General features: G+C 42.2%; 2 protein-coding genes across 3 annotated transcripts in view; one reads left to right on the plus strand and one right to left on the minus strand.

Annotated features, from left to right (window-relative positions):
• The window catches only part of sdccag8 (SHH signaling and ciliogenesis regulator sdccag8), a 58,350-nt gene extending 56,933 nt beyond the window's left edge, over positions 1 to 1,417 (minus strand). Inside the window, exons 1-2 of the mRNA XM_023993539.2 lie at positions 865 to 1,417; positions 414 to 560 (exon numbers count right to left, since the gene is read on the minus strand). Of these exons, the coding sequence (XP_023849307.1) occupies positions 414 to 560; positions 865 to 931 (214 nt within the window). The 5' untranslated portion in view covers positions 932 to 1,417. The remainder of the gene's footprint in view (positions 1 to 413; positions 561 to 864) is intronic.
• Positions 1,418 to 1,505: 88 nt separating this feature from the next.
• cep170aa (centrosomal protein 170Aa) overlaps positions 1,506 to 12,995 on the plus strand; it is a 69,763-nt gene continuing 58,273 nt past the window's right edge. For both annotated transcript variants that reach the window (XM_023993528.3, XM_023993535.3), the window contains exons 1-2: positions 1,506 to 1,665; positions 12,266 to 12,425. In XM_023993528.3, coding sequence (XP_023849296.1) covers positions 12,321 to 12,425 — 105 coding nt within the window. In that variant the 5' untranslated portion in view covers positions 1,506 to 1,665; positions 12,266 to 12,320. The remainder of the gene's footprint in view (positions 1,666 to 12,265; positions 12,426 to 12,995) is intronic.

Below are 12,995 nucleotides of genomic sequence, written 5' to 3' on the forward strand. Positions count from 1 at the left end.
GACACGGACATTTATAAGATACCCTTTTCCCCAAATCGAGAATGAAGACGGTATCGCCAAGAGCAGGTTAGTTTAAACATATATGGCTATGTTTTGTATAAACTAATCTGTAACGCCCAGTAATGGAAACATTGTTATCACATAACTGGCGTACATTTTATAGCTACTCCAACTCCAGTCCTGGGGAGCAGGTTTCTGCTACAGCCCATCTCTTATACGCCAAAGTATTCAACTAACCATAGTCCTGAGACTGGAGTATGAGAGTCCTCAATCTGGACTATAATTAGTCAAATCAGGTGTGTTACTGCAGGGCTGGAATGAAAGCCTTCACACCCAGTAGCTTTCCAGGACTGGATTTGGAAAATCCTGGTCTATGGGACCCAAGTGATGACATTGATCACAGGCTCAAGTACCAGCTTCACTCTGTTGCCTTTGGTTCCATGAGTCCTCTCCAGTCATGCTGTCTGTGTCTCCAGCCCTGCCTGGTTCCATGCCCTCTGCATCTGAGCTGGGCTCTTCCAGAGCACTGCTGAGCTGCTGGATGCTGCGGTTTGCTCTCTCTGGGGGTCAAATCATCATGTTGAAAGGTTTACTGTGTAGGTAACAGATATGACTGTATTTGTAAGGCTGAATAACAAACTAATGACAATGTATCCCTCTTTTGAGAAGAGACAGACTAGAGAGTAAACGTGGGGATGTTGTCTTGATTATTTAGCCAGCTCTTGTCGGGAACACTTGAAGTAGGTGTATGGCTAATGTTAACTACAAAATAGAACAAAATGCCAGCTAGCTAGTTATTGTGCATACTTTTCTGGCTAAACTCAACCCTTATCTTAAGCTAGCTAACTAGCCTAATGTCGTTACCTCTGAGTTTCTTTTGATATGCTCCCAACTCTTCTTCCTCCTCATCAGAATCCAACAGTGGCTTCATGGATAACTTGTGAACGTATGTGTGTGTTCTTGATGTAGCTAGCTAGCTTCACATTAAAATATCACATTAAAATATCCCACCAAAAACGTTGCTATCATGTACATAACAAAAGAGACTACAGAGATATGCTCTGGAGACTAGCAGAGGTGTATATGTAGCTATGCCTAGTTTCCTCTCAGATGGCAACCGTTGAAATGAGCAGCTTTACAAATACTTCCGTAACCCAAGCAATGAGCCTTGGAACTTGTCGTTTTATTCTGGACGCGATGTCCAACTTTTGAAAATAAAAACTGTAACCACAAGATCGCGTTGGTAGGCCTATCAGATTGGTATGATCGCGAGACCAGCCTTCGTAATCACATAACGTTGCTTTTATTCGGCCAAAACAATGCACACTAATACATGTTAAGCGAATTTATTTGCAGAATTTCCCAAAATTGTAGTACATATTTGGTTTTAATCTTTGCATTTATTTTATCCCAAATCCCCATTCGTCCGTACATTTGCCAATCAATCTGGAAAAACACGCCCACTGGGTCGAGCTGGAACTGCAGACGCTGGCATGGAGGATGTAGGCAACTCTCCGCTATTTGTAGTGGAATAGCGTTATTGCAGCGCAACTGAGAGAAATCCAACGCGCATAAGGACAGGGCTGGGCACAGACATCAGCGTACAGTTCCATTGGATACAGCAAGTCTCCATAACAGCCAGCCGAATAGAGCAGCAAAGAAAGGGTAAGTGAGAAATGCATGATAATAAAACGTTTTCCACAGCTGTGTGATTATCTTGGGGAGAATGTTTTTATTGCAACCAAATCTTCCAAGTAAACCAACTGTACAAATGAATAGATAAATGCAGTTTCGGTTTTTACTTTCTGTCAATGTAACTGGAAGATCTGGAACCCATGATAAAATAGGCTACAATGTTTTAATTCCAGGGCATTTTGGTAAATTATTAAATAATAGATGAAAGTAAGGCCTAAATTATAAATCTCATAATTCACAATGGGCCTATGCAGAATGATTACCGYAGCCTATAAAGTCTGATGTCTTATTGGTTAACGATATGTAGATTGAGAGAAAGAGTAGTGAGACTGGCTTGGCTAGTGGCAGTGTATTGTAATGCTGCATGCATGACTACTTCTCCAGCCTTTGTGGGCTTGCTACATTGTTGCAAATATTCCTTGCCATGTAATCGGCTACTGTGTATCCGAGAAGCAATAAAGATAACGCTGTACTCTAGCTACAGTAGCGTTTGATTATTTGCTACATTTTCTTTAGTTGATACAATTTTGATAGTCTAATGCTCGCCTTTAGCTTTAGCCAACCAGGCTATGCTCAGGCTAGGCAGCGCTGGACCGGTCAGGATGTCCAGTTGTTCCCAGTTAATCAGTGAAGGCTACGGGCTTTCATTCGATTAGGTCGTCTATTTGTAATGTTTAGAGGGTTTTTTATGCGAAAAGCTATGCCTTTCGTTTTGGTTTAGCTGTTTTTTCTTTCCCGAAGATGTACCCCTTACCCGAAGATGGGGGGCTTTGTTGTGAAGCCAGACAGCTGGCCTGGTTTGCATCCGCTCTCTTTGTGTAATGTGTAGATTTTTTCACAACACAAGACTTTAATTTTTAAAAAGTGCTGACAGTGCATCTGAATAATTTGATATGTTTGGTTTAATTGGGAATGAAGAGGCCTCTCCGTAGGGAGGTAATTAATGCTCGAATCTCTCAAGATGTCACCTAATGTCAAACTCCCATTAATTAATTAGAGCGGTGTTTTGCTTAGAGCTCTCTTTTTTTATCAGAAAAGCTCGAGATTCTGCCTTTTCCTTATGCTCATTAAAAGTTATAAGCGAATGTGAATCAGGCATACGGTGGTCAGTGCAATCATAAGTCTTTATTAAACATTTATTGTCAAGCAAATTTGCTTATAATAGCTAGAACATTAAACCTATGTATGTACATTAAACAGCCTTTTGTCTGTGTGAAAACAGACTGGTATTATTTGAGAGCGGGCCAGTGTACTACATTGACCGTTTTCTTTTGGGAAAGTTGTCTCCTCCTCCTGCAGGAATTCAAGTTTTGGACCTGTGCCACTGATAATGATAGCCAGCACTCCTCCAACTGTAACCGCTGGCTGTAGGCAGCTGCTTATTGGGAAGTATGTCACAGTCATTGTACGACTGGACATGCAGCACACAGAACTAGCCTACGCCTAAGTACTGACACATTTTATGATGCTGTAGTTAGAATACTTCAAATATAGTTCTGCATCAATTATACAGTACCTTATTATCAAGGTCATCATGTCACTCATTAAGCTTTTTTTTTTGTCTAGTCTCAATGACCTCCTGGTACCAACAATGTTTATGGAGGCAGGGTGTTTCCTTTGAATAATAACTTTTTTGTTTGTTTGAGGACTTTGTTGTCCTGCCCTGCCATTGTGTCCCAACAGCCACGGGGAAGCTTGGGAAATTAGYTCACTTTACTATGGCATTTTGTATATTGTTAATCATGAGACCCTGCCTCCTTCACTCTAATACAGAGACTGCCATGAGGCCAGTTCCCTTTTCAGTGTTGTTATAATAGTGTTATTATACACACATATTAAGAATAGAACTGAAGCTTCTACCAGGTCTGTTTTACTAGAGGTTTATGGGTTAATGGCCTGAAAGAATAATGGCCTCTTTTGTTTTCAAGGAGAGTGATAATTTTTTGGCATACCATAGGTAGACTACTTTTCATCTATTTCATCAGCCAGTCAGTCCCATGTTAAAAAACAACATTGGTGTGTCAACTTTTTCAACATGTAGAATAAGTGTCTCAAACAACATTTAATCTTCTTCACATCTGTTTTGGGGTGTGACCAGTAGTTTATATTTGGTTATATTTGTTCAATTGACTCCTATTATCTTTGCCAGTATGGATGATATTTTTCCGAGGGCCAGTCTCTGTTTCTGTGTGAGAGACATGGCTATTTTTATCGTGATGTGAAAATAGGAAGGTTATCTCTGGATAATATTAGAGGTGGTGTCATAGTCAACTTGGCATGGCTAGTGCTAATGTCACTATTAAGGCCACAGCTTAAGGTAGAGCCAATGTTTCAGCCTCACAGGCTATGGTCAGTGTATTTACTAAACCAAACATTTGCTTTACTTGCTCTATAATCTGTATGTTTTCTATAATCTGCTTTTCTAAAATAAAACATACATGTATTTATGTGTCTGGAGAAATTTCGCCTCCTTTCCCTGCTACTGCCCTGAATGGAACAAATCCTAACAGGTGCATGACTGTGACCAATGCATTCAGTGTCCCATCTCATCTACATATTGATCAAATAAATTCTTGATGTCCAAATTGATCCTTGTCTGGCATAAGCCAGTAGGGTCACCATTAGTGCAGGGTCCCCATATCCATAGAGAATGTTATGGTTAAATCCAGCATGACAATGTTGCATGTATGCAACATCACCTGTGACCTATATCAATATATCTTAAAATAATAATTGTAATAATAATAATTCTAATATAATATGTAGCTTATTATAAACTGGGTGGTTCGAGCCCTGAATGCTGATTGGCTGACAGCCGTGGTATATCAGACCGTATACTACGGGTATGACAAAACATTTATTTTTACTTGTCTAATTACGTTGGTAACCAGTTTATAAGTCAATAAGGCACCTCGGGGGTTTGTGGTATATGGCCAATATACCACGGCTAAGGGCCGTATCCAGGTTAAGGGCTGTATCCTAAGAACAGCCCTTAGCTGTGGTATATTGGCCATATACCACACCCCCTTGTGCCTTATTGCTTAAATATATAGCTTGAGGCCGTATGTTATGTTAAACAGTTGAATTAGGGATTTCAATGAAAATCTATCAATGACATTGTAAAAGGACAATGAGCATCTATTGCTTGATGTTGAATGGATACAAATGGCTTCCCAAACGCGATTCACTTGAATATACGTTTTCATGGCTATTTTTAATGTAAACAATTAAGCCATGCTGTACCTAAAACATGTACTGTAAGATATTTTAGTATCAGTAGTACTACTGGCATCAGCTACAGTCTATACAGTGAAGCCCATCTGAGTAAAAAACATATGGCCAGCATTGGGCGAAAAGTAACCTAGTGGTTGAGAGCGTTGGGCCAGTAACCGAAAGGTCGCTGGTGTGAATCCCTGAGCCGACTAGGTGAAAAATCTGTCGGTGCCTTTGAGCAAGACACTTAACCCTAGTTGCTCTGGATAAACGTGTCTGCTAAATGTAAATGTATTTACATATGTAGGTCCTATAGATCCTTATGTGCATTACTTCTTAACTTTGGCTTTACATACTGATCACAATCAGGCTTGATGTAGGATTTTTGCAGGGTTTTGTATTTCAAACCAACTGCTCATGTGGTAAATGTGCTGACTATGTTTCCGGACCATATAGTATTTTTGCAGTACCTCCAAAAATATTTGACCCCTTTTTCTCCCCAATTGGTAGTTACAGTCTTGTCCCATCGCTACAACTCCCGTACRGACTCGGAAGAGGCGAAGGTCGAGAGCCATGCGTCCTCCAAAACACGACCCTGCCAAGCTACACTGCTCGCTTAACCAGGAAGTCAGCCGCACCAATGTGTCGGAGGAAACACAGTACAACTGGTCAGCGTGCATGCGCCCTTCACCTGCCACAAGGAGTTGCTAGAGTGTGATTGGACAAGGACATCCCGGACGGCCAAACCCTCCCCTAACCCAGATGACGCTGGGCCAATGGGTCTCCCAGTCTCGGCCGGYTGTGACACAGCCCGGGATCAAACCCAGGTCTCTAGTGACGCCTCTAGCACTGCCATGTAGTGCCTTAGACCGCTGAGCCACTCAGGACGCCCCTCTATGCATTTTTAACAAACCAATTTACCAAGCCTCAGAGATAACTTGCTCCAGTTGTGACAAATTAAGGAAAGCCATTCATGATTTACAACAAAATACAGTATGCTGATATTTTTGTTGTATAGTTTCTGCTATCAGTACTTATTATTGGATATGTGCAGCCAAGGTAATGGAACAATGTCTGAATGGCAAATGCATTTGTCCCCTTGAACGTTCTTGGTCTGTCAGACTGACAAGGGCAGGGAACAATGCTCGTCACTTAACCTTCACCCAGAATGGCCTCATGCTCACATTAGGAATAGGAACTGCTAGTAAGAGCTAACTATTGAGTCGTTACAATAACCATGACATAATTCACCCTGTGGGTGATTAAACTAGAGAGCAGTAGTTAAATCACTATTTTAGATTAGATTAATGTTGTATCTTTTAAGCCTAGTAAGAAAGAGACAGTTTCCCAGACTGAGGCACATGACTACATGTTCATTACGTGGCTGGAGAAGCTTTCCATCAACATATTCTGTCTGCTCTGTTGGTTTTAGCTAGTGCTCGAGCATCCCTCAGTGGAGTTTACCATGTTAAACAAGGTTCATCACTAAAACTATGACAAACCTTGACACAAGAGACCCCAACTACGACCTATTCAAGAGTTTAAAGGTTCTTCCAACCTCCAATTACAAGATAATGTTTTGTAGGGCTATGTGCTCTTTGAGTTTATTTAGTCAAACAGAGTTGGTCTGTAGCCATTCTCCCTATATGTTTTTCTGTCCCCATAGCACCCAGCAATATGGTTCAATAACAGAGGGAGACTGTTAGCTATTGTTAAACTTTGCAGTCAGCCCAGATAACCATCTCACCTAGACAACCATCTCAGTGCTGAGTCCTTGAAGATAATTATTTTGATCACCAAATTATTCTGTCACCAAATAATTATTATCAAATTAATGAATATAGATAACAATGTTATTATGGATCCATAGACCAACTGATATCATATAAGGATAAGCAGATTACTAAATTATGTCAATACAAATACTAGCCTATTCTATTTGAGCAATTAGCATAGTGGCGCATTGTGGTTAGGTAAATGAGTGACACATCAATATCTTTTTCATGTATGTGCACAGGAAAAGTAAGCCATTCTGGTACAAACGTCAAAGTAAATTGTCTTCATACAGATTGACAGTCAGCATGAAACTGCAACACTCCCCTGGGAATAAGTCATTGAACCCTCAATGTATGCATAGTCAAATTTCCCGCCAAATGACCAGATAGTGTCTGCGATAGCTGTTAAAATTGTAATCAGGTCTAATACTAGCAAGGGATGTTGTCTGAGGCCATGACGCCGTTAAGCCTTCCCTGACGAAAGCCTATTTCTGGAGGAATGGATACACAAGATCAATCGATTGTGTGGTTATATCAAATTTTGCCTCCTAGTGATGAGTAACTACTCCCATACCAAAACCGTAAGATATTTAGATGGGAGCGCTATGCAGCCTAGCTGTAAGTCATTTAAAGAAAGGATCCTTGTGTCTGATCTCTCCTTTTGTGTAGGGTTAGATGTATACCTCTATGTCTGCTGAACCTGGTCTGATCTGTCTGGCTGTAAATAATAGTGCACTCATCTGGGACCAGAATACTACTGTCTTATCCTGGGTGATACAGCCCTTTTTGTTGTTTATTGCCCTGGGCTGTTGTCTTGCCTACCTATGCTTTCTGACTGTCTGGATGCAGCCATGTATCAAAGTAATGGGCTCTCATTAGCTTTGGGCCATTSCCTGCTGAAGCAAAGAAGAAGATCAGACAAGCGTACTGTAGTATGCCATTTACTTTATGAGGTTTTACAGCAAACAATCTAGTTCATTTTAGTGCAAGTTGACAGTAGGCCACATTTTACATCACAGCCCAACCCTTTGCTGAAACACTTGCCTCTACATCTTGAAAATAATGTGGGAGTGCTTGCACAGATTGCCTATGTGTAGGTGCATTTGTGCAGCTGTGTGTTTGGTTGCAGTTTTGGTTGCARTTTGCTGTGATAGGTGGGCTGAATCAGTAGCTCTGGCCTATGTTGGGATAAGGAGGCAGAGGGACGGGCACTTACACAGCTGTTGCATCATCTGGTCATGGCGCTACGTGGAGGATCCATGGTCACAGGAGGGAAACACATTAGAGACACTCGGAAGGGAACGCCCCGTTCATCTCTGTCACTTCCTTACAGAGGGAGCCTGGGATCTGATTGGCTTAGAGAGGAGGGAAGGATTATGAATGGCTGGAATGAGAGCACCATATTAGTCATACTATTCGGTATGTTGTATTTAGACTAAGTAAYGATAAAGCTTAGAAGGGATTAGTCAAAGAGCTGATTATGCTAGATTTGCTTTAGCTTTCTCTCTAATTATTATTTTTCTCCTTTAACAGCTAATCATACACATTGTGAAATCTCATGAGAGTAACTGGCTTAGTGGAAAAGAGGCTTGTGTTGCCTTCAAGAGGCTACTGTTACTGTATGAGAATCTGTTTAAAACACAAAGCAGTTTTTCAAATCACACACGCAGTGTAACAATCTAACTTCCTGTCCAAGTGAATTCAAAGATGAGCGCGGGCCATCCTCAGGAAGCATTGAGCTAACTTCCTGCTTTGCATGCCTTCACCTCCTCACAAAGCATACACAGTCAGCTCAGAACAATCCAGCTCTTTGACCTAGTGGGGGTGGGGTAAAGGGTCTCTACCCAGCCAAAACCATGACGTCATCCCTTAACCCACAACAAGGATGTTAGAGGATGATAGGGTTAGAGATGAGGATTTTGCAATAACTCATCTGTTTTGAAATGGCATGAAATTGTTTACCAATCCACAGTCCTCACAGGACATGACAAACAAGACAAACATATTGTACAGTATCAGTGCCATAAGTTCTGCACTGTAGAGGAGTACTCTGCCAGAGATCCACCTGGCTTGCAGGCCTGCCTCATGTCTCAACCTTTGAAACATTCTCCCCCTCAGATCCAACCATTTGAAGCCAATAACAAATTAACATTGGCATGCATGCGGTGGGTTGTGGGTTGTGGGTTGTAGGTTAGTCGTTTAGCAGGGTTTGAGTCCTGTCAGAGCTGCATGTGTGCTGCAGGAGAGATACAGACAGACAGACCTAACCCAGTATATTCCCCAGCTGGGAATATGAAGACTGTGAATACTCTTTTATGTGGGATTAATTGAAGGCTTTTTCTTTACACTGGTTGGCTTGTACTGAGACTCCTGGCTGTGCTGTGCCACGTTACATTCTCCATATCCCTGGATTCTGCGGTGGTTCCTCCTGGACTAATGACTCCACTGTGGCTAGGCCTCTGATTCCTGGGCTCCGAGGGGGAGAAACACCACACACTATTATCATGTTTTCCTGCTACAGTCGTTCGATTCATGTACAGAAAATGCTCTTCCTTCATTCTTAATCGCAATTATTTTGTGATTTGAATCTTCTTTTCACCAAATAACTTGACATTGAAACATACTCTAACAAGGATATACCTTTTATATGGGTTAAAGTTTCATGTTTTATTTTTCGTATGTACAGGATACACATGCTTACTTGGGCTGTTATGCAATAGATTTTGGAGGAAATTTCAGAAATTCATTCAAATGTTGTGAAATGGGAGACAACTGGCGAGCAGATGCATGCACACAAATGTTCTACTTGATCCAAAGCAATGTGAAGGCCTATTAATGCAGGACAAAATGTTGAACGGCAGGTAATATTACAATAAAAAACCTTCTTGTGCAGGATGTGCACCCAATAAGCTCTTTCTATGCCTTTGGTACAGTAATTCAAAACCCATCCCAGATAAAACCTAGAACACTATTTCATTCTGTCCATTCTGTGGAATAATCAGTGTGTCCAGGGGTTTGTCTGTGAAACATGATCAAATATTAATGCCACTCTTTCATGAACACACCACCAAATAACAATACAATTTGAGAGGTCATGGGAGAGGCGTCATATACAATAATGTCTGTGAGAGACAGGGGAGGGGAGGGAGAATAATTTACAGCAGGGTTCCCCAACTGGCAACCCGTGGAAGATTTTATTTGGCCCCCCCAAGTTTTCTTTAAATTCTATTGTTAGACATAAGACTCTAAAAACACCAGCTATTACGCTCCAAGTGATTTTCATTTTGGAAATATGTTCCAAAGTATTACCACTCATAATAGAGAGATATACACTCAGTGGACAGTTTATTAGGTACGCCCATCTAGTACCGGGTCGGACCCCCCTTTGCCTCCAGAACAGCCTGAATTATTCTGGGCATAGAAACATTGCTCAAATGGTATCAAGGGACCTTACGTGTGGCAGGAAAACATTCCTCACTCCATTACACTACCGCCACCAGCCTGTACCGTTGTCACTAGGCAGGATGGGGCCATGGACTCATGCTGCTTACGCCAAATCCTGACTCTGCCATCAGCATGACGCAACAGGAACCGGGATTTGTTGGACCAGGGAATGTTTTTCCACTCCTCAATTGTCCAGTGTTGGGGACCACCTGCCCAGTGGAGCTGCTTCTTCTTGTTTTTATCTGACAGGAGTGGAACCCGGTGTGGTCGTCTGCTTCAATAATAGCCCATCCGTGACAAGCACTGACGAGTTGTGCGTTCCGAGATGCCATTCTGCACACCACTTTTGTACTGCGCCGTTATATGACTATTTGTGGCCCACCTGTTAGCTTGAACGATTCTTGCCATTCTCCTTCGACCTCTCATCAATGAGCTGTTTTTTGTTTATTGTTTTTTGTTTATTGTCGCACCATTCTCGTAAACCCTAGACACTGTCATGCGGGAAAGCCCAGAAGGCCGGCTGTTTCTGAGATACTGGAACCGGCGCGCTTGGCACCGACAATCATACCACGCTCAAAGTCGCTTAGGTCACTCGTTTTGCCCATTCTAGTGTTCAATCGATCAGTAACTGAATGCCTTGTTGCCTGTCTGTCTGATTATCATAGCAAGCCACGGCTACGTGACTCACTGTATGTAGGCGCAAGCAATTTTCGTGAACGGGCTGGTGTACCTATTAAACTGGTCACTGAGTGTATGTGATCGTATACAAATGTAGCCAAGGTTTTAAATTATTATGTTTTAGTAAAATATGATATTTGTTTAGCCTTCTTGCGGTCAATTGGAAAATGACTTGTAATTATGTTCTAGCCCCCTGACCATCCTCTCAATAAAAAATGGTCCCGCGGCTGAATGTAGTTGATGATCCCTGGTTTACAGGCTAATCAGTAAGCGGACATAATATAATCTGTTCTCATGTTCTGTAGACACTCTGACGTGGGAGAGGCACTCATAACTCAGACACAATATGTTCTCATAATAATACACCATTAATGTGTGCACGGGGGACTGAGGGATTGTGAGGGAGAAAGATCTACCAGTTTTAGCACCCAAGAACACGATACAATATTTGGCAGAGCAGGAGAACAGTGTCTCTTCTCCAAGTCCTTTTTTGTGTATGGCAACAAGCCATGTGTATCCAAAACATGAAGTGTGAAGAGAGACTGTCACGTTGTCACGGCCACTTGGCTCTTGTTTCAATGCCTTTGTTTATATGCATGCGTGCATGAAAAAAGGATTTTGGTCTTGCTGCGCTCATTGTATTAGTCCTTCGTGCAGCATTGCCTCATTGCCTACCACAAGAAATGTGTGTGCAAGTCAAATCTTAAAGTTTGACTTGAGGATTGTTGAATAGGCATTTATTAAGTAGACTTACTTAAGAGATCAGAGAAATAACAGTTTAGCTCCTTAATCTGTGTTTAATCTATCCTCTGACGTTACTTAAAGGCTGCAAAATGGCACTGAGCTCTTCCAGTTTCTGGTGTCAGCATGCAACACTCTGTAGCCTCACATTTCTATTTAAACAAGCACTTAAATGCAGCGTATTGGAGTACGGAACTAACAGCGGTATGCAGGGTACCTTTCCCATAGCCATGGTAAATTGAATATGATTCACAGTGTTGTGACTTTTGTGACACTTTCAAGAGGTTATGGAGGAGCAGGTCTGTATGTCAGGCAGTTATGCTGCTTGATTATTTTCTCCAGCCCTRAGCTTGGACTTGGAACTGCTCTGTCTGACCTCCTTCTTAGCCCAACAGAAGAAGAAGAAAAAAATATATTTTAGGGTGGGTTGCTCAGCTCAGCCAAGATTCTTACATCACTTCCTGTAGCATCTGGCAATGATCAGGGCCAGCCAGGGCAGACACAGCTAGGGAGGATGTAGCTTTCCCAGACTGTGCAAGCGCCCGTCAACACACAGCTACTCCAAACCACACAGCTACTCCAGATGCAAAAACATTTGAAAGAATAGCTGTTTTGTAAATACATTTAACTTCTTCTTTCTTAGTTCTTTCCTCAGTCACTCTTTTTCCACCCCTCTTTCTCTTCCTCATCCACCTTGTCTTTCCTTCTCTCCCTCTCAGGATGACGTAGGGTTGGAGGTGGGAGTGAGTAGCATCGAGCCGTAGCAGAGCAGAGATGAGTCTCACGTCTTGGTTCCTGGTGAGCAGCGGGGGCACTCGCCACCGTCTGCCCCGGGAGATGATCTTTGTCGGCCGAGACGACTGCGAGCTCATGCTGCAGGTGAGCACAGCTCCAACTGCTAGAACATAAACTTGATTCAACACAACACAACCCCAGTCACTGTACTCACACTGTTAGACATAGAGCATACCTGAATTAATGACTACTTGGGATTCACAGACTGTTTGCCGAAAGTATCATAGTCTTTTATTATTTATTTCTCCATTATATGCTAGCTCCCAGGGGTGATCTGACCATTTTGATAAACGTTGATACGTTGGGCGGGGGCTGTATCTAAGGAAACACCATGCAACATAATCAGACAATGGCAATATTATATATCCACAGGCAGCCTGGTTTAAATAGACAACTTCCTTTGTTTTTAGTGGAGCTGTTGGTGTTTCCAGAGGCTACGCCTGGCGCAGCTAAGCAGGCTGCTGCCGCTGTGAAAGTGATATGGCTGAGAGCACCTTCTTTATATCACACGCATGACCTCTAACCCCTGGGGATTAGGTCATGTGAACACAGCTAGTGACCCCTATGTTGCATGGTTTTAGGAGGAAGGGAATGCATCAAGCTCACTGCCTTTTGAACAACCCTGTTGTTTAGTTTAAATGTGATATGTGCATT

The sequence above is a fragment of the Salvelinus sp. IW2-2015 genome, linkage group LG8, assembly GCF_002910315.2.
Source record: "Salvelinus sp. IW2-2015 linkage group LG8, ASM291031v2, whole genome shotgun sequence".
NCBI classification, from domain to species: domain Eukaryota; kingdom Metazoa; phylum Chordata; class Actinopteri; order Salmoniformes; family Salmonidae; genus Salvelinus; species Salvelinus sp. IW2-2015.